General features: G+C 41.7%; 1 protein-coding gene across 3 annotated transcripts; it reads left to right on the forward strand.

The window, feature by feature from the left end:
• The first annotated feature begins 439 nt into the window (after nt 1–439).
• fech (ferrochelatase) lies at nt 440–26,837 on the forward strand. 3 transcript variants are annotated; one of them, XR_013791890.1, is made up of 12 exons: nt 440–679; nt 3,931–4,024; nt 9,275–9,394; nt 10,099–10,247; nt 12,498–12,632; nt 12,776–12,882; nt 14,814–14,912; nt 15,333–15,440; nt 16,293–16,457; nt 18,372–18,431; nt 22,978–24,410; nt 24,593–26,837. XR_013791890.1 is itself a non-coding variant. In XM_079524182.1 (12 exons), exons 1-11 carry the CDS (start codon nt 631–633, stop codon nt 23,110–23,112), a joined length of 1,221 nt encoding a protein of 406 aa, XP_079380308.1. In that variant the 5' UTR covers nt 440–630; the 3' UTR covers nt 23,113–23,139; nt 24,911–26,837. The 3 variants fall into 3 exon arrangements, 2 of the variants coding, with proteins under 2 accessions (XP_079380308.1, XP_079380307.1); XM_079524182.1 differs by having other exon boundaries at nt 22,978–23,139; nt 24,911–26,837; XM_079524181.1 differs by having other exon boundaries at nt 22,978–26,837.
• Nucleotides 26,838–27,569: the final 732 nt, after the last annotated feature.

Here is a 27,569-nt window from a genome sequence, read left to right on the forward strand (position 1 = left end):
CAAAGACCCCTGGGGGTCCCCGGACCCCACTTTGGGAACCACTGGTTTAGGCTACTTTAGGTACTGTGTGCCTCCTGCTAGAACAATTGTGCTGACTTTAATATTTCCTGTGTTTTGTTTTGTTCATTATTGTTAAATTCAGTGTTGACGTGTAGAGGCTATTTAGGAAAATAAGGAACAAACTGTGTTCCTTATTGGTTCAATAAGGGACGCATCATTTAATTCTCCAATAAGGGATGATTCTGTATTTTAAGGGACAGGTGGCAACTCTAAGTACAGTACTTGAGTAAATATAGGCTACCTAGTTCCACCACTGGTGGTGACTGAGTGAGTGCAGTGTCGGTGGGCGTGTCGCAGATGATGGAGGGCGTGTCGATCCGTGACGTATACGGAACCGCTTAGATTGACGTCAGGCAAACCACTCCCATTACAACAACCCCTTACAGCAGACTAGAGCCTGAGCCACCATGGGAGAGCCACACACACATTCAGTGTCAGACTGACAGTCGTGTGTTGGTTGAAGGAATTTAGTGACATTTTAGTGTCATTCCCCGAAAGCCGTTTCAACAAAACCTCCTTTTGCTTTTGATGTTGCGTCTTCTTTGACCCTAAATATATCTGGAGAGGAGGATGTGCAGCAGTATGGCGTTCCTGGGCCAAGCCACTCGACTTATGTTGTGTAAGTCTACTCTCTACAACACTAGTGACATGCCATACTTTAATCGTAAATAGCCGAGAATCGTCGCAAATCGACGAGTCCGCGACGCGTTGTGAGCTTGTAGATCTGCCATTTCATCTCTATTGATGATTTATCACTAACCTTTTAACTGTAAACATGCACGTGCCTACTGGACGTTTATATGTAGCCAAACGTTACATAAAAGGGGTATTCTTTATTAACCTCCTCTAATTATTTGGCTACACGTGTCAGCTTGAAGGAAATGAGTTTTTGTTTAAATCGTTTAAAGAGAGCACAAGATAGAAACGTTTACAGGTTACACAATACACAATTTCACATTTCTCCACTTGCGTAATTATCACAACGGGGCCACCCAGCGGCGGCGTGGGAGTACTGAAGGCCAAAATGACCAAAATAACGCCTGATTGATCATTTTGACAATAAACTTTACCATTAAGTGATATATTTGATTTATGTTGGCTGTGTTAATGCTGTAAACCCCACCACCCAAAACACAAAACACATTTTTAACAGTTTGTAGAATGGGTACATTTCAAAGTAGTATAAAACCTGAATTTAAGATTTGTTTACATCAGGGTCCTCCATTTTCAATTCATCAAGACATTTAAACACATATGAATATACACATCTATGCAAAATAGAAATTCAAATCATCAAATACATATATAGAAAAAGGGAATATGTGAACAGTATAGAAAAATATAGGGCGGGGGCACATTAACTTTTTTGCAGGGGCCAGTTTTGAATTGCAGTCGCCAGTAAATGTGGCTGTTGGTAGGGTGTTCCACATTTTAGTGGCATAAGAGCAAACTTTATTTAACCCCTTGTTTGAGACGAATCTAAGTTGCACATGTTTGTTGAACTCCATCTGGTGTTGTGATCATGGACTTCGTTGACATTAAGGGAGTATTTAGACAGGTATATGCGTAGCTTAGTGGTGTAGCGAATGTTGTAGACCAGACCCATTGCAAGTTGCTGTACTCTGTCGTCAACCCTAAACCATTTCCAACCTATCGAAATGAGCAGGGGTGAGGTGGGTTCTGGGAGTTAGGCCAAGTAGTTTGTTTTTGGATGTCTGGAGCCTTGTTTTTAGGGCCTTTGAGATACTCTGGTAGTAGGTACCATGAGACGCATGCATATTTAGTTGAATAAACCTTGTATGAGGGCTCCTGTTAGGGTCTTCAAAGTATTTTTGCTGACCAGTGAGGAGATCCTATACAGGAATCTTGTTCTTTGGTTGACCCTTTTGATTGCATTGGTAGCCATTTTATCACAGGAAAGGATGGAGCCTAGGTAGGTAATTTCGTCTTTTCTTGTGATAATATTGCCCCCCACTTTAACTGAGAAGCCGTCGGCCTTGTTGAGATTACTATTCGATCCAAAGAGAATTGAAGTGTAGTGAAAGTTTGTTATCAGCGAGCCAGGGGCAGATTTCCTTTTCAACCTGCAATTTGACCTGGTTCTTAAGTTATGTTGTATTCTTATAATTATGGTACATGATAAAACATGCAGCCTAGATATCCTAAACACTTTACATTACAAGTTTCCTTTAATGTTCTCTCTACAATTTACAATTTAGCAGATGCTCTTAATCTAGAGCGATTTACAATAAACAAGACACAATTGTGCATGTCTAAAAAAAGAAGAAATTGGCGTTATTACACATTGGTAGCCTATCTGTAAGACAGGGAGGGGGGCAATTTGTATAGCACATTTCAACAACAAGGCACTTCAATGTGCTTTACACAGAACATCAAGCAATTATAACGTTACATCAGGATGCATAAAATAAATAAATACATTCTAAGTGTATGTAATGCAAACGGTGAGCCCCTCTAGGGTTTCTAACCTCACCCGGCATCTATGGAAAGAACGAGTGTATTATGCATGTGCATATGTGTTTCTGTTGTGCAAATCAACATGATAATTTAATGCTAATCAAATAAAACAAAATATGTAATAGATACAGTTACAGGGCAGAAGAGAAAAGAAAAGAGAAAAATAGAAAAAGTAACTCAATCAACGTCAGCGGCAAACAGAAAAGGCCAGTCTTTGTAAACCAAAAATCCTAATAAACAACAAAAAAGGACTGCCTTTAGAAATAAGAGTGGCATCAGACTGGGAGTTTGTTCTAGATATGTGGTGCATAAAACCTAAATGCTGCTTCCCCACGTTTGTTTTTGGTTGTCGGGACAGTCAGAAAGCAGACCTTCACCTTTCCCAGATGACCTGAGAGGTCTGGATGGTTCAGGATATCATACAAGATCAGAAATGTATTTTGACGCTATTATAGACCAACAGTAGTATTTATTTATTATTATTATTATTATTTTTAAACAATAGGCTACCTTTCAAAAACACAATCATTTAGCAAGGTGTGGTTGTTCCAGTGGGATGACTTGTTGTTTACCAACAGACCAGTAGAGAGTAGCCAACTCCTCCCAGGAGGACCTCTCTGAATGTTTAGTGACGTGCTTCTGAAATAGTGTCCTCAGTAAGCTATGCTGCGACTCCTTGCCACCAGTGTTGCCATGCAAGCCACTTTGGGCTTGTTTCTCTTTAAAAGTAGCTTACATATTGGTGGTTGCGTTTATTTATTTATTTTATTTTTGGGGGGGTGCTTTTTTTCTAAAGTGTAGTTTTGGGCTTCCTGGGTTCTCAAATATTTTCATGTCATGGTTGGACCCCCATATAATGTATTTGAACCTAACCCCCATCTGAAAATATTTTGTTGCCAGGGAGCCCGTACCAGATTGTGTTGATAAAATGTTTCAAAAAAATTCTTAAAACTTCTACATTTTATTTCAAGATATTTCGAATATACTAGCCGATCTAAAAGCTCACAACATGAACATGTTGCATCGCGACGTGTTGAGCTGACAGGGCAAACCACAAAACAGATCACAAAGTCAGTATAAGATGGGTGAAAAATGAAGTACATGATTTTACACTTGGTTGCATTAGCGATCTACAAGTTGTGAGCTTGTAGATCTGCTATTTTCAGAGTGCAACACCTGAGCGCAACCAAACAAGTCAGTCTAGTTTTTATTTGTTGATGAAAAGGTCAGTATATTTACTCTTAGTTTTAGTCACCAATCACCATAGCTATAGTTTTTATTTATGTAGTTTTCGTCAGTGAAGACAGACAACTTTCGTCATAGTTTTAGTCGACGAAATCAACACTGATACACCATGTCTCTTAATGTGCTATCCGTGTGTCTCCTCTCCAGTCGGCAGGACCAGGAGCAGTCTGTGTAGACGACAGTCCACAGCAGCAGCTGCTGCCTTAGTCCAGCCGGCTGCTCCCGAAGCACAGGAAAACAGGTATGTATTCTTCATATGCATGCACACACGCACATGTGCATACACACGCACGTATACGCATGGACACAAACACGCACACTCAGAAGAGGAGCTCCAAAAAAACAGAGGTATTATCAAACTCCCAAGAGATTGACTGACCTTGGTACAGTTTTTATTTTTTGTTCAAAGTTTCTTTATTAACATTATTCAAATCACATATGGGTCAAATAAAAACAAAATACCATGCAAAAAGGAGTATGTTAAACCCTCCCACCCCACAAAGTTCCCGCGGCCATTGAGTCACCACCCTGGTTGACCTTGGAGCAGTTTGACGTAAGCAATACATTAATTACGGCAGTTATTAAACTGAATAACAGCCGCTGTGTCCGATATGTGTACCAATGTGATAATGCCAATTAACAGCAGTCAATAGTGTTGGCAGTGCGTGTTCGTCCTACTCATTTAAAGACGAGACGCATTTGGCAAGTGTTGGCAAAAATGACGAGCAACATTTGTCAAGGGCATATTATGCAATGAAGTGGATGTTACATGTACTTCTAGTCTCGGAGCATTTGCCATGTCAAACAACTTCACTTGGAACAGGCCACAGCTTTTTAGACAAGTTGGTATTCTTCCTTCCCCAAGATGGATAAGGCCTTCTCCTTCTGTCCAACCTGAGAGCATGCAGACCCCTGTCCTTCTGGCAAAGACAGGAAAGACTCAAAAATGTAATTCACTATGAGTCTGTTTGATTGATAAGACATTCCCAACATTCCAGTTGTACTGAATCATAAACTTCTGTTCTGTTATGTGGAAGTCTCCCCAGACTCCCCTACACACCCTCTCAGCGTTCCTACTGTCTGTCTCTCCTACACTGTCTGTCTCTCAGCGTTCCTACTGTCTGTCTCTCCTACACTGTCTGTCTCTCGGCGTTCCTACTGTCTGTCTCTCCTACACTGTCAGTCTCTTGGCGTTCCTACTGTCTGTCTCTCCTACACTGTCTCCCTCTCAGCGTTCCTGCTGTCTGTCTCTCCTACACTGTCTGTCTCTCGGCGTTCCTACTGTCTGTCTCTCCTACACTGTCTCCCTCTCAGCGTTGCTGCTGTCTGTCTTTCCTACACTGTCAGTCTCTCGGCGTTCCTACTGTCTGTCTCTCCTACACTGTCTCCCTCTCAGCGTTCCTGCTGTCTGTCTCTCCTACACTGTCTGTCATCTATTTTTGAGGGGTGCCAACCACCTCCATTAAGTGACTTTGTGTGCATGTCTGTATGTATGAGTGTGTATGGCTGTATGTATACGAGCACCACCCGTTGACATTAAGTGAGCCAGTCTGTAGGTCTGTCTGTATGTATTTATCAGCATGACCCATTCACCCCTGCTGTTAGAGACTATGACCTATTGACCCTGCTGTCACACACACACACACACACACACACACACACACACACACACACACACACAGTAACTATAAAAGTATAGTTGCACCGCTCAGTTCACACAGGTGTGACTTCTTTCGTACTGTCTGTCCTACACTGTCTCCCTCTCAGCGTTCCAGCTGTCTATCTCTCCTACACTACACTGTCCGTCTCTTCTACTATTGTGTTCCTGGTAACAAAATGAGACTGCAGATCCATCTGACCAGCTGCATTTCTCAGCCAGGGTTCTTTCATTTGAGTTATCTGTGGTTTCAAATTCAAAGCCAATGAATGTGCTGCGATGAGATGGCAAATTCTTCCAGAAATGTGGGATGTTAGAGAGTTAATCTTTCAGTGAGCCAGTTTCAGTTTCAGTTTATTCAGTTATTCAGTTTATAACATCACCCCAAGGGGTCTCTGTGCACTTCACAACAATACACAGCTAAAAACAGCAAAAAATACAATAGCACAATAACAAGCATAATAGGATGTGTCAATACACATGTCTGACATAAGTACCATGCGATAGGATACAGTTAAAGATAGGTAAAAATGCGTTCAGAATATCCATTAATATAGCATAGGGTTTTAAAACCACGGGGCAAAGCACGTTGAATATAGTGATTTCAGTGAAACTAGGGGGAACCATAATGCAGGGAAAAGATGGGTTTTAAGTCTAGATTTAAAAATGTCTAGTAAGTTGGCATCTCTAACTGTTTGTGGTAGACGGGGAGCACGATGTGTGAATGCTCTTCCCCCAACTGTTATTTTATTGTGGTGTGTGACTGAGTTTTCCAGCATCTTGGGAGCGTAGAGGTCGTGGGGGGATGTATGCTTTTATTAGGCTGGACATGTAAGTTTCATTGCCTCCACATCAAGCAGAATGCAATTGTTTGACATAGGGCTGCAACTATTGATTATTTACTTATCAATCATCATTCATCATCAGTCATTTTTTTAAACTCTTTGCCCATATTGATGTGGCAGCTTGAGGTGATGACGAGTAGGGTGGGCGTGTCTCTGGCGTCAACATGAATTTCAGTGTTGCCAGAAGGCTGTTGGAACAAACGCTTCCATATTTGGCTGCAGCAAACCGTGTCAGAGAGAGAGAGAGCGATGCAACGAGAGAGAGAGTTGCGAGCAGTGTTTTAGTTCTAAAGTGTTTGGGAACAGCAGGCAGTTCCGATGAGGAATGGAGGAAGCAGTGGGTTTAATAGCAGCTCGCGCTGCAAAGTGATGCAATGAGATCAGAGTGCCTGCCATTGTAGTGGTGTTCTGTTCTCCGCGCTGAGGCAGTCATTCAGTAACGTTGAGCAACATGCTTTATGGGAACTCGCACCTATGTGTTCATTGACTCAACGTGCACTCATCTGTAGCAGTTTGTGTCTTTGATGTGATCACGTCTCACGAGTGGTCACTGCTGTATGGCCTGTATGGCCTTCCTCAGCGTTTGACAAACGCTGAGGAAGGCCATACAGGCCGAAACGCGTCCGTTTGTCAGTCTCAGTCAGAGGTAAATAAAATCATGCAAAAGGACATACAATGAGTGCTGGCATTCTTCATCTCTACTTATATCCTCGAGCCTTGCACCTATAAGGATTTTGTTTGAACCTGGAGTGCTGCGGGTTGTCTGCTACAGGCAGTACTATTCTTTCAATATACTAAATTAACCTGTAACAATTCCGAGTAGGTTTTATTGGTAATTGGGAAAGCTAATGTTCTTGTGTGATTTAACCTGTCTCCACTTTTATTATTAACCTTGGGATAAATTGCTCGTAATAAACTCTATATTTTATATGTAGCATTTTCCAATAAAGATTGTATATTTTGGTCCGTCTAGTATAGTGTGTAGCCTCTGGTTACTGACATGGCCAAAATAGGAAATTAGGACCTGATTATTCATTTATTATTTTATTAACTTATACTTGATGATCAATTATTTTTCATAATAGATTAAATAGATGCACCCCTAGTCCGACAATGTGCACAACAACGATCTTACTAGTATACTAATTTCCTCAATCAACTAATCCATGTTGTAGATTGGCTATTTCTATTATATCAGTGGTTCTCAAACTTTTTGTACTTGGCCGCGGACCCCCATCTCAAAGATTTTTGTTCCAGAGACCCCCAGAAGCAAGGATTTGAGTAAATAAAATGTTCGCTCTAAAAGGGTACATATAATATGATCAAAGTCAAAGATTTGAAAACATGTTCATGACTGTGTTGCCAGAAGGCTGTTGGAACAAACGCTTCCGTATGTGGCTGCAGCAAACCGTGTCAGAGAGAGAGAGAGCGATGCAACGACAGAGAGAGTTGCGAGCAGTGTTTCAGTTCTAAAGTGTTTGGGAACAGCAGGCAGTTGCGACGAGGAATGGAGGAAGCAGTGGGTTAGCAGCTCGCGCTGCAAAGTGATGCAATGAGATCAGAGTGCCTGCCATTGTAGTGGTGTTCTGTTCTCCACGCTGAGGCAGTCATTCAGTAACGTTGAGCAACATGCTTTATGGGAACTCGCACCATGTGTTCATTGACTCAACGTGCACTCATCTGTAGCAGTTTGTGTCTTTGATGTGATCACGTCTCACGAGTGGTCACTGCTATAGCCATATACTACATTAACCTGTAACAATTCCGAGTAGGTTTTATTGGTAATTGGGAAAGCTAATGTTCTTGTGTGATTTAACCTGTCTCCACTTTTATTATTAACCTTGGGATAAATTGCTCGTAATAAACTCTATATTTTATATGTAGCATTTTCCAATAAAGATTGTATATTTTGGTCCGTCTAGTATAGTGTGTAGCCTCTGGTTACTGACATGGCCAAAATAGGAAATTAGGACCTGATTATTAATTTATTATTTTATTAACTTATACTTGATGATCAATTCTTTTTCATAATAGATTAAATAGATGCACCCCTAGTCCGACAATGTGCACAACAACGATCTTACTAGTATACTAATTTCCTCAATCAACGAATCCATGTTGTAGATTGGCTATTTCCGTGCCAAATATGGAGCCCAGGGAGTACTCTGATGATTCTGATCAATGAAGTATGTTAGGGTTTAATGATTAAACCCTAACATACTTCATTGATCAGAATCCCTTAAGTTGTGTATGTTGCTATATCAGTGGTTCTCAAACTTTTTGTACTTGGCCGCGGACCCCCATCTCAAAGATTTTTGTTCCAGAGACCCCCAGAAGCAAGGATTTGAGTAAATAAAATGTTCGCTCTAAAAGTGTACAATATCAAAGTTTTTTTTCAAAGTCAAAGATTTGAAAACATGTTCATGACTTTAAAACAAAATGGCGGATCTACAAGCTCCGAGTGCAGCACTAGGAACTCACAAAGTCAAATAATGCTTTTTAGCTCAAATCTAAAATGATATCATGGTCTTATTTAAACTCAATGCTCTCGTACGCAATTATGGAATTCCCCTTTTCCAGTCAAATGGGTTGGTCAGAACTATGGTAAATGGTGCATTCATATAGTGCTTTTATCCAAAGCGCTTTACCCTTTTCCAGTAAAATGGGTTGGTCAGAAGAATGGTAAATGGTGCATTTATATAGTGCTTTTATCCAAAGCGCTTTACATAGATTGTGCATTACATTCACCCACACAATCATATACCGATGGGGGTGGAAACCATGCAAGGCACCAACCTGCACATCAGGAGCAATTAGGGGTTCAGTGTCTTGCTCAAGGACACTTCAACACTAACTCTGGGGGAGCCCGAGTTCGAACTGGGAACCTCACGGTTTTCCCATCCTGCTGTTATATCGGCCACTCTACCTCTGAGCCACTGCCGCCCTTTAGAAACTAAGTGTTGGTCTAATCACTGTTGTGTGTCTGTAGGAGACCCAAGACAGGCATTCTGATGCTGAACATGGGAGGACCAGAGAAGCTGGAAGACGTCCATGACTTCCTGCTTCGACTCTTCTTGGACACAGACCTGATGAAGCTTCCTGTGCAGAGGTATGTGAACACACACACACACACACACACACACACACACACACACATGTCGCTGATAACACCAATGCGCCCTTATCAACCAAGACCAAACTAAACAAACACCTTTGTCTGGGTCCTTGCATCATTTTTGGCCACTCTTTGTGGTGTGGCTCAGTGGAACCCACTAAACTCTGTTACATTATGATGAGGATAATAAATAATTATGTCCATTTTCAACTTGGACTTCATCTTTCAAGAGATTTGGTGTAGAGGGGAGATACCTGGGAGACTCCATTCAACTAAGTATAGGCTTTAACCCATTAAGACCTGAGGCTGATTCTACAAATGCCTCCTAAACAGTTTTTTGCAAAACGTTTTCATGTCAAGGACCCCCAACATTACAAGTATTTACCATTTGACCACCTTCCCTCATTTACAATTTAGGCATTTAGCAGACACTCTTAATCCAGAGCGATTTACGGTAAGCAAGAACAACACATGGTAATACATCAAATAACTAGAAATAGTCATCAAGGATCATAAGTAAGCTAAGAACCCAACATCCGTCTAACAGTAGAATATCTGTACAATGAAACTATGAGTATAAAAATATGTTTGCATTTTTGAATAGCCAAAGTATAAAATAATGTTATTTTTTTCTTCCGTTAGCTCAAATCTAAAATGACACAGATGCTTTCCCGTTGTCTCTTCCCTGCTGTTGGCAGTACGCTGGGCCCGCTCATAGCCAAACGACGGACCCCTAAAATCCAGGAGCAGTACAGTAGGATCGGAGGAGGGTCTCCTATTAAACACTGGACCTCCATTCAGGGGGAAGGCATGGTCAAACTGCTGGACGACATGTGTCCCGAAACAGGTAAGACACTCCACCAGAGAAACAGGACAGACACTCCACCAGACACAGCACCAGAGAAACAGGACAGACACTCCACCAGACACAGCACCAGAGAAACAGGACAGACACTCCACCAGACACGGCACCAGAGAAACAGGACAGACACTCCACCAGAGAAACAGGACAGACACTCCACCAGACACAGCACCAGAGAAACAGGACAGACACTCCACCAGACACAGCACCAGAGAAACAGGACAGACACTCCACCAGACACAGCACCAGAGAAACAGGACAGACACTCCACCAGACACAGCACCAGAGAAACAGGACAGACACTCCACCAGACACAGCACCAGACCGAAAATAATTTATAGTTGCCATTCATCTGTGGTTAGAAACAGCTTTGGGGCAGTTCATTTAAGCGTTTGCAGAGATCTTTTAAAGTCTCCTCATTGAGTGTTTCATTGATGGCGATAATGTTTTATCGGATGGGAGTCACAGGACTGTGTATTCCATTTATCCTCTAACAGAGCCTCCTTTAGAAACTAGGAAAGCATCTGTCATTTTAGATTTTGACGTTGGCTATTCAAAAACAGCAGATTTTTTTTTTAAACATATGTTTATTGATTTAGTAATTTCAAAACAATTATTCACATATATTTCCCCCCCCCACATCCCCATGGCAGCACAAATACAAACAAAATCTTCGAAGAAACATCAGGAAATGTCCATATTTACAGAACAAATTAAAAAAAAATATAATAACAAAAAAACACATTACATACAGTTAAACAAACAAATGCACAATGTCCGTCACAGTTCCCTACCCCCCCACCCCACAGCTGACTACTCCAATTAACCACTATAAAGGCCTACTAATTTAGGCATTCGTATAATCTTAGTGGGTTAAAGGGCCTCTAAATAAAAAAACAAGACGACGCATTATTTTTTTCAGGTGGCTTAGGCCATATCCACTGCTAATGAATAATAGTGAGTGTGGAATACGGTATGCATACCGTTTCATAAATGTTGGCTAGTTTGAAACCCGCTGGAAATGCTGTTTATTAAAGTAGACATTAGTGCTTTCCTAGACCTCTGACCACTCCGTTTCCCAGACAACCACTTAACGCTACCTGACTTCCCCCTCTCAGTGGATTTCATTAATACTGTCTTCAACTGTGAGTGTTTGTGATGCGTTTATAACCCTGTTTCAGTCAATTTTGTTAGTATTGACTTGATTTGTGATTTTAGTTTCATTGTTGCAATTTCACTGGTATTGCTTTCACTGGAGCTCTCTGTACTATTTTTGATAAATTGTGAAAATGTGTGCAAATCTTTGAATGTATGGGCAAACAGTTTTAACCCACACCTTCCAGCGGATCAGAAACAAGTATTTATCCAGACCGTGTGTGTGTGTGTGTGTGTGTGTGTGTGTGTGTGTGTGTGTGTGTGTGTGTGTGTGTGTGTGTGTGTGTGTGTGTGTGTGTGTGTGTGTGTGTGTGTGTGTGTGTGTGTGTGTGTGTGTGTGTGTGTGTGTGTGTGTGTGTGTGTGTGTGTGTGTGTGTGTGTGTGTGTGTGTGGCAGCTGATAGTGACATGGAGGAGTGTCTCGCAATACGCCCTCGATAACATGTCGCTGATAACACCAATGCACCCTTATCAACCAAGACCAAACTCAACAAACACCTTTGTCTGGGTCCTTGCATCATTTTTGGCCACTCTTTGTGGTGTGGCTCAGCCGTGTGTGTGTGTTCAGAACTAAGTTAGGTCATACAGCCTAATTATGAATTCATTCATAATTATAACTACAGCCTAATTATAAATACCTGGTCGCCAGCCAAGTCTATGGACTTAAATGTTTATTTAGGGCAGTTAGGATGTAATGTTTTGCCAGCCAAGTCTATGGACTTAAATGTTTATTTAGGGCAGTTAGGATGTAATGTTTTGCCAGCCAAGTCTATGGACTTAAATGTTTATTTAGGGCAGTTAGGATGTAATGTTTTGCCAGCCAAGTCTATGGATTTAAATGTTTATTTAGGGCAGTTAGGATGTAATGTTTTGCCAGCCAAGTCTATGGATTTTAATGTTTGTTTAGGGCAGTAAATTACACGTAAGACGTCATCTGCCCTCACGAGTCGATGCGCCCCTCACTTCACACAAGTGTGTTTTCTTTTAAATCAGTAGCAGGCTAGCAGCCACAGAAATGCCTCCAGTTCTCCATTGCACTTTTGTCTTATACTTTTGTCTGTCTCTCTCTCTCTCCTCTCAGCCCCTCATAAGTTTTATATAGGTTTCCGGTACGTTCATCCACTGACAGAAGAAGCCATTGAGGAGATGGAGAAAGACGGGGTAGAGCGAGCAGTAGCCTTCACACAGTACCCCCAGTACAGCTGCTCCACTACAGGTCATTATTTCAAATGTTTAAAAGAAATCAAAACTCTTTATCAATTTAAAACAATTCCGACATTTTTCAAAAGCATTTCATGAATATAATAAAAATAAATCTGTAGATTAATAGTTGTTTGTTTTTGTTGTTGTTTTCAACAGGCAGCAGCTTGAACGCCATCTATCGCTACTACAAAAACAGAGGCGACAGTCCAAAGATGCCTTGGAGTGTCATCGACCGGTGGCCCACACACCCCCTACTGGTTGAGGTTAGGAACACACACACACACACACACACACACACACACACACACACACACACACACACACACACACACACACAGTTTAGAGTGAACATTCTGTGAAGCTTAAAGAACTCTGTGCATGCCCTTTGTTCCTGTCATGGCAATAATGGCGGTAAAGTACACTGTCAGTCATACAGACAGTCATAACGTCTAACAAAATAAAAGCACCCACCAATGATTGATCAGTACTGTAGTGACTTAGTTAGTAATAACTAAGGATGGTAGTCATGGTAACTGCCTAGCCTTGCGCCTGTTATTTATAGCCCAGAACAGCCATGTTTACTTTTTGGTTTGCTCTAAATCAGTTAAATACGGGTGGCGATCCCTTTCAGGTCTAATAGGTAATATAGTACACTAGTAAATGTTGTACTACTATAGTTCCGGAGTCATCTTTCCTGTGCTCTAATACAACTACAACTGCAGTATACAAACAATTTAACGAAATTCAGCCACAAGCGAGCGCAACAACATATTTGCCAGCCCATTCCCTTTCAGTTTCTAATGCATCACGTCTTAAAATATATACAAACATTGAACAGAGAGAAGATCGAGCGCTGCGTGGGCCGCAGTTATCAATAACTGAAAACAGGTGCTCATTGGAGAGGGTTCAATAGTAGGTAAACATATTTAAGTTCCTTCCCTTGTAGTAGTGGGCTGACATCCAAGTGTGAAAAGGCAAAACCTTTTGCCTAGCTCTAAGCCAGGGGTTCTCAACGTTTTTGGCCGGGGACCCCCGGAAATGCTTTGGCAATGTCTCGGGACCCCCGCCCCGCCCCCTCCCGACCCCCAATATAAATTGACTGCTACAATAACCTTAAACCATTTTGGGCGGGAACCCCTTTTGGTGTTTTAAGCATTGTTATAATTTAGCTATTGAAAAATAGCAGATCTACAAGCTCATAGCGTGCCACCGAGTGGCGCGCTACGAGCTTGTAGGTCTGCTATTTTTGAAAATAATTTGGGGACCCCCCAAAATAATTTGGCGACCCCCCCGAGGGGTCGCGACCCACGGGTTGAGAACCCCTGCTCTAAGCCATGACGACAATAAAGGCTTTTTAATACTCAACTGAGTACCTTGGAATTTCTTTGAAGTTCGACTTTTTTTCCCTCCACACATGGATGTCAGCTCACTACTACAAGGGAAGGGACTTATGTTTACCTAATATAAAAAACATTGTTTGATGTAAAAACATTCAGAAAAAAAATGTATGTAAAAACGTGTCACAAACGCATACGTGTGACCTAATGTATGCGGGACATCACATGACAAAAATAATAGATCTACAAGCTAACAACATGCCAGTGCACCGTGATATGTTCTTAGTTTAGTTGTAGAACTGTTCTTTTTGTCACATGACAACTTTGCTGGAGTCTTTCTGTGCCAGGGGGCGTTGATAGGACACATGTTTAAGATTGTTCTAGGTCAGATAACTTTTATGTCAAGTTTGTCAACCTGTTTTTTGTTAAACCTTTTGTTCATTGAGTTCAATGGATGTTTTTGTAACATTTTCTGTAACCCCAAAAGTAAATTTCCTGACCCTTTTCTGATTTGACAATATAATAACAATAAGACAGGAGTGACAATATTTAATATAAATGGCAAGACAGAATTCATCAAGAACAGACCTTTCTAGTATAAATATAAACCCATGAATTACATGGCTTTCCACATGAAGAAGGAATACATGAGGAAATACATGAAAAGATACAGGGCTCGCGACCACAATTGCACTTTCCCATAATTGCATCTTACTAGTTGCACCATTGCTATAGGCCTTGAAATGGGGTAAAATGCTTTGGAAAAGTTACGGAAAAGTTTAGAAAATTCATTGTTAATCATTTGTGGGAACCCTGTTTTATAGAACATGTATACATTGAATATATTGTATATTTAGTGTTTTGCAGAACATGTCCGTAATGAGCTGCTGAAGTTCCCAGAGGACAAGAGAGACGAGGTGGTCATTCTGTTCTCTGCACATTCATTACCCATGGCTGTAAGTAACATCAACTATATATATTCATTACCCATGTCTGTAAGTAACATCAACTATATATATTCATTACCCATAAGAAACTAGAAATAAATGCTACTGCTGATCAATACCGGTTTACAACCTGACCCAGCAGAAAAACTAAAACCTTTATTTTTATGCTATTTTATTTCTTTATTTTATTAATTTTATTCTGTATTTCTCTTTTAAATGCATTGTATATGCTCTTAAATGCACTTTTGGTGCCTTATGTAAAGCACTTTGTAAAGCACTTTGACTTGTGAATGTTCTTTACACATAAAGTTGTTTTGTCTTAGTACTACAACAGCTACACTAACAGATGTTTGAGTAGCATTTTCGTGTTTAAACATAAAAAAAAGTGTCCTTGTGCTACTGTACTCACTGTGCATGTGTTTACTATAGGTGGTGAACAGAGGAGACCCCTACCCTCAGGAAGTAGGAGCTACGGTACAGAGAGTGATGGACAGACTAGGACACTGCAACCCCTACCGGCTGGTCTGGCAGTCTAAGGTAAGACTTCTCTATCTATGACACACACACACACACACACACACACACACACACACACACACACACACACACACACACACACACACTACACACACCATGTTAACCATGTTGATTAAGTTATAAGTTGTCACACTCTACCATCTAGTGGTTGTTAATAGACATGACACCTCACGAAAATCTACCACTGAAAGGAATAGCTGTCGTTTTTGTACCTCAATAACAAATGACTGCATAGGAGCGCTCATGCCATGGAGAAAATAAGTACTTGATATATTATATAAGATTTACAGTGATGTACAGTAAGTATATTATCTAGTAATAATAAACATTTTCCATGGTTATTAAGAACATTATTCTTGTAGTTACTGGTTATATCATGCTTCCTGCATAAGGTTGAAGGTATAAGTTGTTCTCAATGGTAGTTCTCGCAGGAGCTGAGAACTGCCATTGATCCACTCTGTTGCAATGAATGGCTTCTGTTTGCTTTACAACTGTAACCTTCAGATGGTGAGGAACCACCCAGGTTTTGTCAATAATTCAATCCGTCAATGGGCCCAGTTTGACATGCATTAGTCTACGGACCCCCATTTAATGACATTTCTATCTCTGAGACCCCAATTTATATCGTAAAATCAATGTCATTGTAACTCTGAGAGTGTACAAATGGATCCATTTGTACACTCAGAGTTACAGACCCATAAGGGTCCATTTGGTTCTTTGGGCTTTGTTTTACTTTACATCACCACAAGGGGGCAGTGCTCTCCTTCTGCCGGTGTAGCACACTGCAGGCTGTTTGTTGAAGAACAGAGTTGAATCTCCTCTTGTCTCCCGCCCCCTGCCTCGGTCCTCCAGGTGGGCCCCTTGCCGTGGCTTGGACCACAGACAGACGATGTCATCAAGGGCCTGTGTGAGCGTGGGAAGAAGAACCTGCTGCTGGTGCCCATCGCCTTCACGTCCGACCACATCGAGACACTGCACGAACTGGACATAGAATACAGCCAGGTGCTGGGGGAAGAGGTGAGTCAGCCTGTGTGCGTGTGTGTGTGCGTGCGTGTGTGACACCACGAGCTAGTGGCCTATCAATAGCTGGCATGACAAAGAGCAGAGCCAACCAACTTGTCAAATACTGCTCTGTTTCGGCTGTTATAGGTAGTTTGTCTTTGTGGAGGAGAAGGTGCCGCGGCCATTGCCCACCCGTTGACTTTGCATTGCTCCACAGTTTCCCAGAAGCCCTGACTGATTTTGTTTTTCCGGTCACGTGATCCAAACGTGTGGCGTGTCCTACTGTGTCCGCTGGAAACCATGTATCTCTTAAAAGTGATCAAAAACAGCAAATTAAACAATGAAAACAAAAGACGGGAATGTGGTGATTAAGTTGGGAATGTCCTGATCCGCAGTCAAACTGCTGGATGTTTTCCTTTTTGTCTAATTTTAGTTGACTAAATATAAAGTTGATTTGGTCGACTAAAATGTATGACTTGGTTGCATGCTGAAAAGTGCTTTCTCGTCTAGAGGGGAGAAATATTGGTTCACTGATCAGAGCCTCACCCCCCTGCCCTCCTCCGCCCTCCCCTCCCTGGTAGAAGACAGCGGAAGAAACTGACGTCACTATATTGAGAGCGACGCCCCTCTGCACTGTAGTTCACTCCCACTACTAGACCAGGAAATGTTTCACGTTCCCCCAGGCTATCATTTTCTGAGCCGTTACGAACGAAAATAAAAGCCTGGGTACCGAGGCTATGCTGAAAATAGCCGATCTACAAGCTCACTTGTAGATCTGATAGATCTGCTATTTTTAGAGCGCAACCAAAGAGATCCAGTAGAACTCCACTAGTCCCTCCCTAACATTTTAGTCTAGTTTTTATTTGTTGTCAAAATTGACTGTGGCATTCAATTGTCAAATTTAGTCATAGTTTTTAGATGGTTTTTATTTAGCGTTCCTCAGTGAAAATAGGTAGTCGACGAAATCAACACTGCAGCTGCATCAGCTCCAGTCCAGTGCCCTGTCTGTCTGTCTGTCTGTCTGTCTGTCTGTCTGTCTGTCTGTCTGTCTGTCTGTCTGTCTGTCTGTCTGTCTGTCTGTCTGTCTGTCCGTCCGTCCGTCCGTCCGTCCGTCCGTCCGTCCGTCCGTCCGTCCGTCCGTCCGTCCGTCCGTCCGTCCGTCCGTCCGTCCGTGTGTCAGACAGTCTGAGGGCACCGGTGGGGTGACCACAGAATCAGATCAATTATGCTGGTGCCTAGCCAGTACACACACACACACACACACATGCACGCACACACAGTGTCTACTCCACTTCCCTAGTGCTCGTATGTAGAACCTGTATGTAGACAGTAGAACTATCCATTATACCTATCAGAGAGTCCGCTCAAACTCCATTAGCCCATTAAGACCCCCCCCCGCCCCGCTTTACAAAATATATATTCAAACATTTGTACAAAAATGGTAAATAAAAAATAAATGGTAAATGGTGCATTTATATAGCGCCTTTATCCATTCACCCATTCATACACCGATTGCGGCGGAAGCCATGCAAGGTACCAACCAGCACATCGGGAGCAATTTGGGGTTCAGTGTCTTGCCCAAGGACACTTCGACATGTAGACAGGAGGAGCCGGGATTCGAACCACCGACCCATGGATCATTGGACGACCTGCTCTACCTCTTGAGCCACAGTCGCCCCCAGAACAAATGTTCACGAATCTTTAAATAATAGCAGATCTACAAGCTCATAGCGTGGCACGAATTGAAGTGAGCTTGTATAGCTGCTATTTTTATATGGCCAAAGTATAAAATAATACACAACAGGAACCTTACACTGTAAAGTGTAAGGTGTTCAATTTAAACTCTTATGCTTCTAGTTTGAAGTGGATAATAGTGATAATATGTATTCATAAAAATGTAATCTCTTTAATCTCTCTTTTTCTTTTCAGTGTGGGGTGGAAAATATTCGGAGAGCAGAGTCACTGAACGGGGACCCTCTCTTCATGAGGGTATGATGACACGCACACACACACACACACACACACACACACACACACACCACTAGGAGTCACTATTGCAGCATCATGAACATGGCCAGTTGTGTTGGTTAGAGAGCAGTGGTTAGTGTCAATTTGGGGGTCCTTGACATGACAAACTTTAGGAACCACTGGGTTAGAGCAGGGGTTCTCAACCCGTGGGTCGCGACCCCTCGGGGGGTCGCCAAATTATTTTAGGGCGTCCCCAAATTATTTTCAAAAAAAATAAATAAAAAAAGATTTTTTTTTTTTTTTTTTTTTTCACGGTTTTTCAAAAATAGCAGACCTACAAGCTCGTAGCGCGCCACTCGGTGGCGCTATGAGCTTGTAGATCTGCTATTTTTCAATAGCTAAATTATAACAATGCTTAAAACACCAAAAGGGGTTCCCGCCCAAAATGGTTTAAGGTTATTGTAGCAGTCAATTTATATTGGGGGTCGGGAGGGGGCGGGGCGGGGGTCCCGAGACGTTGCCAAAGCATTTTCGGGGGACCCCGGCCAAAAACGTTGAGAACCCCTGGGTTAGAGCAGGTGTGTGCCGTGGCACCAGGGGTGCCTCAGAATACTGTGATCATATTTGCATTGTATCAGTTTAACCACCAGTTTAGACCCTCTATACCTGTACTTTGTAAAACTTTGAGTTAAACTGTAGCCTATACTTTTCTTTCTTCTTTTCTTTTTTCAGCCTACAGTACAGTCTCTTCACCATAAATAGCAGATTGCGTTATGAGGTTGTAGATCGGCTATTTTTGGTGAATGTTCCCCCAGTATTGGAATGCTGGGGTTTAATTGCAACGCCAAGTTATAAAAGTTATTTTCAGTCTGTCCTAATGGAAAAAAATATATTCTCTCCAGTTTTCCTCATAACATCTATCTTTGAGCTATCTTTGGGGGAAAGATTGACATATCTACTGTACCATTAATATGACAAAAGGTGCTATGAAGTAACAATGCAGTTCAGCGGTGCAGTGGACTCGTGTCCGGGTGAGCTGAGCCAAGAATGTTTGAGAACCACTGGGTTAGAGCAGCGATTCCCAAACCCTGGGTCGGGACCCATTTGTGGGTCACAGACACAATTTTATGGGTCCCTTTATTTTTTTTGTTTCCTACAATTTGTTTTTAATTTATTCTTTCAAAACATTTTCAAAAAACATTCCCCAAAAAGAGCACAATCTTTCATTGTTTTTGTTGTAAGTTGATGTCCCCACTTCATCATACAAGAGTGTCGCCCAAACGTAGTGGAAACAAATAGCCGATCTGTCGTCGTGAGCTTGTAGATTGGCTATTTTCATTATTTTAACCCTAGAACACTAAACATAACTTTTGTCAAACCATCACTAAACACGGGGGGGGGGGGGGGGTAACAAACCTTGTTTGTTTTGTGTACCCATACCTTCCTTTTCCCTGTACGTATCTTTTTGTTCAGAACCGGCGTACTTCCTTTTGAATTCTATTCCCAGGGAAACAAACCTACCTTCTATGATGTCACTGAGCATCATGAAGGTACTGAAAGACCCACCCAGTCCCACCTCAGACATCAGCAACATTATGAAAATTACAAAAATATAATTGTCTGGGTGAAAATCACCCGTGTTTAGTGTTCTAGGGTTAAAAGATTTTTGTTCAGATAATTGGACATGCAAGGTTTCCGCTGGACAATGATTTTGTACTAGTAGCCCGTGTTCAGCACTGCACCAGAATTACAAGTGTGTGTTCACTTTTTCATTGGATATTTATTTCATCCATAACACATTGAAAAGCATCCTGGCATGGCCAGACTACTATCACTGTGTAGATCAGGGGTTCTCAACGTTTTTGGCCGGGGACCCCCGGAAATGCTTTGGCAATGTCTCGGGACCCCCGCCCCGCCCCCTCCCGACCCCCAATATAAATTGACTGCTACAATAACCTTAAACCATTTTGGGCGGGAACCCCTTTTGGTGTTTTAAGCATTGTTATAATTTAGCTATTGAAAAATAGCAGATCTACAAGCTCATAGCGCGCCACCGAGTGGCGCGCTACGAGCTTGTAGGTCTGCTATTTTTGAAAAATCGTGAAAACCCCCCCCCCCTTTTTTTTTCTTTTTTTTTTGAAAATAATTTGGGGACCCCCTAAAATAATTTGGCGACCCCCCGAGGGGTCGCGACCCACGGGTTGAGAACCCCTGGTGTAGATATTAGTCTGCAATCTCTGTGGCACCTGCATTTCCAAGGGACGGGAAAAAAGGAACACCCGCTTCGAATGTTATCACTTATCAACTGATAATCACCAGTAGGTTAATTATCACTCGAATGCTATTGAGCCAGCAGGCTGGCCTGGAGCCTACTGCATGTATGCTATTGACGTGTTTCCACGTTTCCTAATCGCAGCCCGTAGGCTCCAGGCGAGCCTGCTGGCTCGATTGCATTCAAGTGATGATACTAAGTAACATGCAAGTGATTATCGGTTGATTTTCATACTGTTAGGGAAAAAAAGCCTGTTCTATCAGTAGTTTACAAATATTAGTTTCCCTTCCTACCGACGTGGCTTCATCATGTGTATGATGGAAACGTTCACCTTTATCCATGACTCCCGACTGACAGACAGACAGACAGACAGACAGACAGACAGACAGACAGACAGACAGACAGACAGACAGACAGACAGACAGACAGGTGAGTGGATGTGTTGCTCAGAAGGATGTAAAGCTCTAGAGAAGAAGGAGCTTGTCAATAAATGCGGAGCCCCCTCTCTACCGGCACTCTTCCATTTGAGCCGACTGGGTTGCTATGCTAGCGATTTTCTTGGAACATTGTTGGTTTAGAGACTACATCGTCATTACAAAATATATGATTTTTTTTTTAGCGAATATCTTCGTTATAATGAAATTGAGTTGATGTGGGTTTTTTTAAGGGTAACTGTTGTATAGTCGCAATATTACACTCAAGGGTCGGCGAGTTCCGTAAGCAGCGCAGAAGTGCATTAATGACGCTAAAGCTCACCCTCTCGTGTAATATTGCTTAAATAAAATACATGTTCAATCTTCCGGAAAACCCTATGATGGAGGTCCATCCACCCTTCTCTACCTCCATTCCTCTCCGTCCCTCCATCCTTCTCTACCTCATCTTGTCTCTATCCATCCCTCCATCCTGCTGTGCCTCCACTCCACTCTTCTCTCTCCATCCATTCAGCCATCTTTCTCTCTATTTTCAACCCTGAAACCTCTCCCACCACCGGTCTGCTTCTTCACAGTCAGTAACTGTGTGTGTGTGTGTGTGCACGCACGCACGTGTAGTTTATTAAAGGAAGGTTCCAGATCAATGGAAATCTTTGAGCTGACTACAGTAGAACTGAACTGCTTGGTGTGTGTGTGTGTGTGTGTGTGTGTGTGTGTGTGTGTGTGTGTGTGTGTGTGTGTGTGTGTGTGTGTGTGTGTGTGTGTGTGTGTGTGTGTGTGTGTGTGTGTGTGTGTGTGTGTGTGTGTGTGTGTGTGTGTGTGTGTGTGTGTGTGTGTGTGTGTGTGTGTGTGTGTGTGCGCGCGCGCCTGTGTGTGTGTGTGTGTGTGTGTGCGCCTGTGTGTGCGCCTGTGTGTGTGTGTGTGTGTGTGCGCCTGCCTGCGTGCGTGCAAATCAATATGGTGGGGATGATTAGTTGGTAGTTACTGAGGGATTGTTTCCTGGTGAGGTTTGAGCTTCTGTTGTCTCTGTGAAACTCATCAATCTACAGCTGTCAGCAACACTCTTGACACCATTGCTGATTATTACACACATTACTACAGTATTACTACTGTTAATCTAATACTGTTACCCTGTTACTGATTACACACATTCCTGTTACTCTATTACTGATTACTAGTACTACCGTTGCACTATTTCTATAGGTGTCTGGCTCTTGGCTATGGTATTGGTTAAACTAAAGAATATTTGAAGTGGTCAAACTAGCATTATACATTGGATTGGTTGAAGTAGCCATCTAGCCGTGCTTAAACGAGTACGATGGGCCACATAGTCAAAACATAAAAATCAGCTGTGCTGATGTCCCAGAGCGGAGTCGACTGGGTTGCTATGCTAGCGATTTTCTTGGAACATTGTTGGTCTAGTGACTACAACATCATTAAAAAATATTGTTTTTTTAGCGAATATATTAGTTATAATGAAATTAAGTTGACATGTTTTTTTGTTTTTTTTAAACAAAAAAAAAACTGTTGTTTAATCGCAATATTACACTCAAGGGTCGGCAAGTTCCGACCCTTGACAGTATAGCACACCCTCTTGTGTAATATTGCTTAAATAAATAAATAAAGTTAAATTTAAATTGACCAATGGGCTGTCTGGAGGAGTGAAGTCCACTCCGTGGAGATGGTACAGTATGTAGTAAATTCATATTTAGAAAATGTTTCAGATAAAAAAATTAAAAAAACCCAACAGATGATTTGAATCGAATGTTTAGGAAAAGTCATGGAAGGCGAACCTTCTGAGAGCTTCACGGGTCAGAAAGACCTCAAGTGTCATCATCATGAGTCTTTGTTGTGGTCCCTGCAGGCGTTGGCAGACCTGGTCCAGACGCACCTGAGCGCCAACGAGCCGTGCTCTCGCCAGCTGACGCTGCGCTGCCCGCTGTGCACCAACCCCACCTGTGGAGCTGCCAAGGCCTTCTTCGCCAACCAGAAACTCTAACGCACTAGGTCTTCTCACACTTTCAAGGTTAAAAAAACAAAAAAAAAGTAGCAGATGTACAAATAAAATAAAAAATGGCACGGATGCTTTCCAGGTTTAAACCTTTTTTTAAATTTCAATGACCCTCCATAACTCTTGAGAGTGTGCAAATGGAACCTAAATGGACCTGTGTTGGTTCCATTTGTACCTTCTCAGAGTTGCAGACCTTTCCTCCTCAAGCAACACAGAGGGTCCCTGGTCCCCACTTTGAGAACCACTGCTCTAATATACAGTAGACACACACACACACACACACACCCAAACACTTTTACACATTCAAGCTCATGCATATACTGCCGTGCCCGCCAAACAGACTAACATATGTAAGCAACACAGACCGAGACACACGACTCACAACTGACAACCCTCCCTTTAAAATCAAAACAAAACCATTATTCAACGACTTCATGATGATGCACATTTCTTTATGTAGATGGCAGATATGTGTAGACATTTGCTCCGTGTTTTTCCCCTCTCTCCCTCCCTCTGCCTTCACTTTTGACATACCCTGCTTAATCCAGAGTGGTAATTTAACACTCTGAGAGTTAACCACATAAAACCAGTGGTTCTCAACCGCTTTTCATGTCTGGATTAATCACCCAGATTAAATTTGTATTTTGCTGCGGACCCCCATTTGAAAATATGTTGCACCCCCGCATTGAGAAGCACTGGGATTTTGCAGTGCACTGTACCCTGCTTAGTGGTGGAGTGAATCATAGATCCATTTTGGCTGAGGAAGGCCGGAGGCTGGAAAGCATCTTGTCATGTGCTGTTTGAGAGTGTTATAAATGACCCGCTGCATCGCCGCCAAGTGGAATCCCATTCTTCCCGTCTGCTTTAACTGTACAATCTGTACATCGACTTACACACCTCTTACCGGCTCTGGGCTGAATTGCAAATAGGGCTGCAACTATCGATTATTTCCTTAGAGATTATTCTGTAGATTACTTGGAAGCAGCATTTTTTTCTTCTAATAATCTTTAAAGAAATATATATATACGGTATATTTCAGAAAACCGATTAACGACTTATGCCCTATTTCATACAATGGTGTCGTGGAAACATTTTGAAAATAGGTCACAATGCGTCGATGCAACGAATCGCAACTACGAGCTTCTAGATCTGCTATTTTCACTATTTTTGCGCAACAGATTTTCACATATTTGGCCAAAATTGGGACTGATTATTTTATTAAATGATCGATTATCAATGTTTTTTTTTATTGATTAAATCGATTTGTTTGGTTAAAGGTAGGGTAAGTGATTTTCTTTGGTTAAATAAGTGTTAAATAGCTCTATATTGTGATAGTACTCATTGCTATAGAGTTTGTTCAGTAACATGTCTCCATGTCGCCAGCTTTTTATTAAACAGAAAATCATTTTCAGGTCTGGATACCACATTTTCAGGATGGAGAACGCAGTCAGGATACAGATTAAACAAGTGGAATTTTAAGTAATGACTCTAAGAAATGAGCAGACAAATTTGGATCTGGAACAATTGAGCTGATAAATGGCTACTTTCTCCTGATTGGCTGAAATTTTGCCATCTACCTCAAATTTATTTTCTGTTTACTAAAGAGCTGGAGAGACAGTGAGACCGCTGTTATTGAACAGACACTCATCAGAATATAGTGATTTAAACTTTTAACAAAAAAAAAAAGTTTTGTTTTAACCAAAAAAATATCACTTACCCTACCTTGAACTGTTGCAGCCCTAATTGTAAACCCCACCCCTTTCTTCTTTCTTTCATGTATGGTCAGATGGCCAGCCCAGTGTCGTGTAGCCATGGCCTTCGTCCCTGGTCCTACGTCGACCCACCCCTCCATTAGGACAAGAATATTTTAACAAACAAACACAGATTTCACAATTTCATCAAAGCTACAGGAAAAAATACATTGCACTATTTATATTTGTTCAGTTTTCGTTTTTTTTCTACACCCTTGCTTACATTCCTTTATGCTCTGCCTGTGTAAGCATGCATAGGAAACCCAGTTTGCACTTTGCATAGGAAACACTGCTTAATTAACACAGAGACGGAATTAAGGGAAGCAGTGAGACTTTGTTTCACCTTACATCATCATTCATAGCATTAGCCCTCTGGAAGTTAAATAATTCCTGCCCCACCTCTTGTAACCGTGCTGTGTTGGGAGGTCTTTGCTGCTCATAAGCCGTTGTCTTTACAACTAAACTGCTGAATGTGTGTTCTCCTCTCTGGATGAGTGCCAGGGTTTGCTTTCTGAGCTGTCTCCTTTCGTTTAGAAATCAAACCCGCGGCACCACTTCCTTTGTTTTTAAATGGCTTCAGCTGGTGATTTCACTGGAATTTGGTTAAAGTATATTAAGCAGTTGGCGTTAAGATGAAAGATAAGTTGGATTGGCTAGTGTGGCTGAATATATTGATAGCTTCTGCAATATTAACTGCCACAAATTCAGTTGTTGGTTACAAATACACATGAGACAAAATTAACAATGTGAAATAGCCTAGTGTAGTTTGCTGAATCAGGTAATCTGGGTTGCTTTTTGAAACTTCATCTTGTCCTAGTGGCAGCGGTGGCAGAACGGATTGCGGAGCGGTCTTGATACCGGAAGGTCGCCAGTTCGAATCAGCGGTCCGACACGATAAAATTACCACCGCTGAAGTGCCCTTGAACAAGGCATTGAACCACTACGATGAAATGTGTTCTATGAGCAGGGCCTGGCTGGAAACAAGTTCTTGAGCTTAGCCCAGATACCCTGGGTAAATATAGTAATCATTTCATTTCATTTCCTGAAACAAGCTTAAATCACCCCATCTGTGGCTAAAATCTGTTTAGTGAAAAAAGAAAAACAAGTTCAAATATGGAGATAAGAGCCTGGCAGTATGGTATGATATACCATATGGTGGCCACATACAGTAACTGTAACTGTAAAGTCAAAGGTTCAATGCCCACAGCAGTGGTCAATCACGCGTGCCTCTGAGCAAGGCAGCCCTTCCTGCTTAAACACTGTGGCCGTGTGGATAATGTGTCGGGTGAATCCTTGAAATGGAACGATGAAATGAAAATAGCACATCTACAAGCTTGCAACGTGTCACATGCTCAGATGGGTGAACCAATAGGATTCACTGCCTGTTTTCGACCGGCACCCGCCCCTCTAGACCAGAAAGCACACAGGCTGGGCCAGGCTACTATCATATCAAAGGTTTTCTCATTGGAGTTGTCCCATTGATAATGAATGGGTTGGGCTGACTTTTTGTACAGGGTTTGGGATTTACAAATGCATAAATGCCTACATTTCCAAACAAGGAGACATTTCCACGTCCTTTTAACTGACTATACCCTCTACACACAGCAAAATCATTGGTTCCATTTGTTCTCTATTCAGACTGAAATGAACACCAAGGACTATGTAAACTTAACATTGTTTTCTAATTTATTTTTTAACCAGCTTTTCTCTGTACTAGGTTTTGGGTTTGTCATGTATAAAGTGCTTTGTTTGTACATATAACCATAAAGACATGCTACCACTGTGTTACAGATTAGCATAATTATAACTTTTTTTGAGAATTTATTTATTTATTCCTTTTCGTTTTGTTTAGAATTCACAAACCATGTCTCCTTTTTACATTTGATATCTCTGGTAGTATCAGTGGAATTACACAGCATAAGTCTTCCTTTTGAGAGATTAAAGTGGCTACAGTGAAAATAATTAAACTGTTTGTGTCATTTATTTTAATGTGGAGAAACCAGCAGATCTACAAGCTCCAAACGCGTCACATTGTGAGTTCTTATATTGGCTATTTCCGCTATTTGATGTACAACAAAGACAAGGCATAATAGGGTTTAAAGGTATATTCAGTGATTTCACTTAATTCAAATATCACTTATTTTTTCTTATTTTTTGGATAATCCTCCCTACTATAAAGTGTGCTGACCATAGGAGTTCCTCCCTGTCCCCAGTGAGCCCCTGGGGTCAAAAAACCCTAGTTTCGGTTTGGGCTTTGGGTGGCAAAGCCTTCATCCAATCAGGATGAGAGGGGCCTTCTTCCAATCATGATCGAGTGGGGCGGGCATTGGTGCACGTGCTGTTGGTCTGTTGTACTTCCCCCACTGTAGAGCGTGTGCATGTGCACATCTTGTTACCGGGTGGACCGTTTTTTTTTTCCAAATCGCCCAAATCACTGAATGCTCCTTTAAGAGGTTAAGGTTATTATGATTTGGGACAAATCTTCTAGTTTACTCCACTACATTTATTTGAAAACTTTGGTTATTAGTTACATTGTAGATTTCTATTGCCGGTATTATTACAACACATACAGTAACCACTTACAGCGTTGTATGCATTTTAGTCGGATAACTCACGAATAGATTTAACCAATATTTATTATAAGTGCATAATATTTCATCTTGGTGTTCGACTGCTACATTTTTCTCCCTGCTC

The sequence above is a fragment of the Electrona antarctica genome, assembly GCF_951216825.1.
Source record: "Electrona antarctica genome assembly, chromosome: 16".
Classification (NCBI taxonomy): Eukaryota; Metazoa; Chordata; class Actinopteri; order Myctophiformes; family Myctophidae; genus Electrona; species Electrona antarctica.

Coding starts and splice junctions, on each gene's coding strand:
- fech (XM_079524181.1), top strand. CDS start 631: ATGTGCAGCAGTATGGCGTTCCTGGGCCAAGCCACTCGACTTATGTTG. Junction 4,025..9,274: donor CCCGAAGCACAGGAAAACAG/GTATGTATTCTT, acceptor GTGTGTCTGTAG/GAGACCCAAGACAGGCATTC. Junction 15,441..16,292: donor GGCTGGTCTGGCAGTCTAAG/GTAAGACTTCTC, acceptor TCGGTCCTCCAG/GTGGGCCCCTTGCCGTGGCT.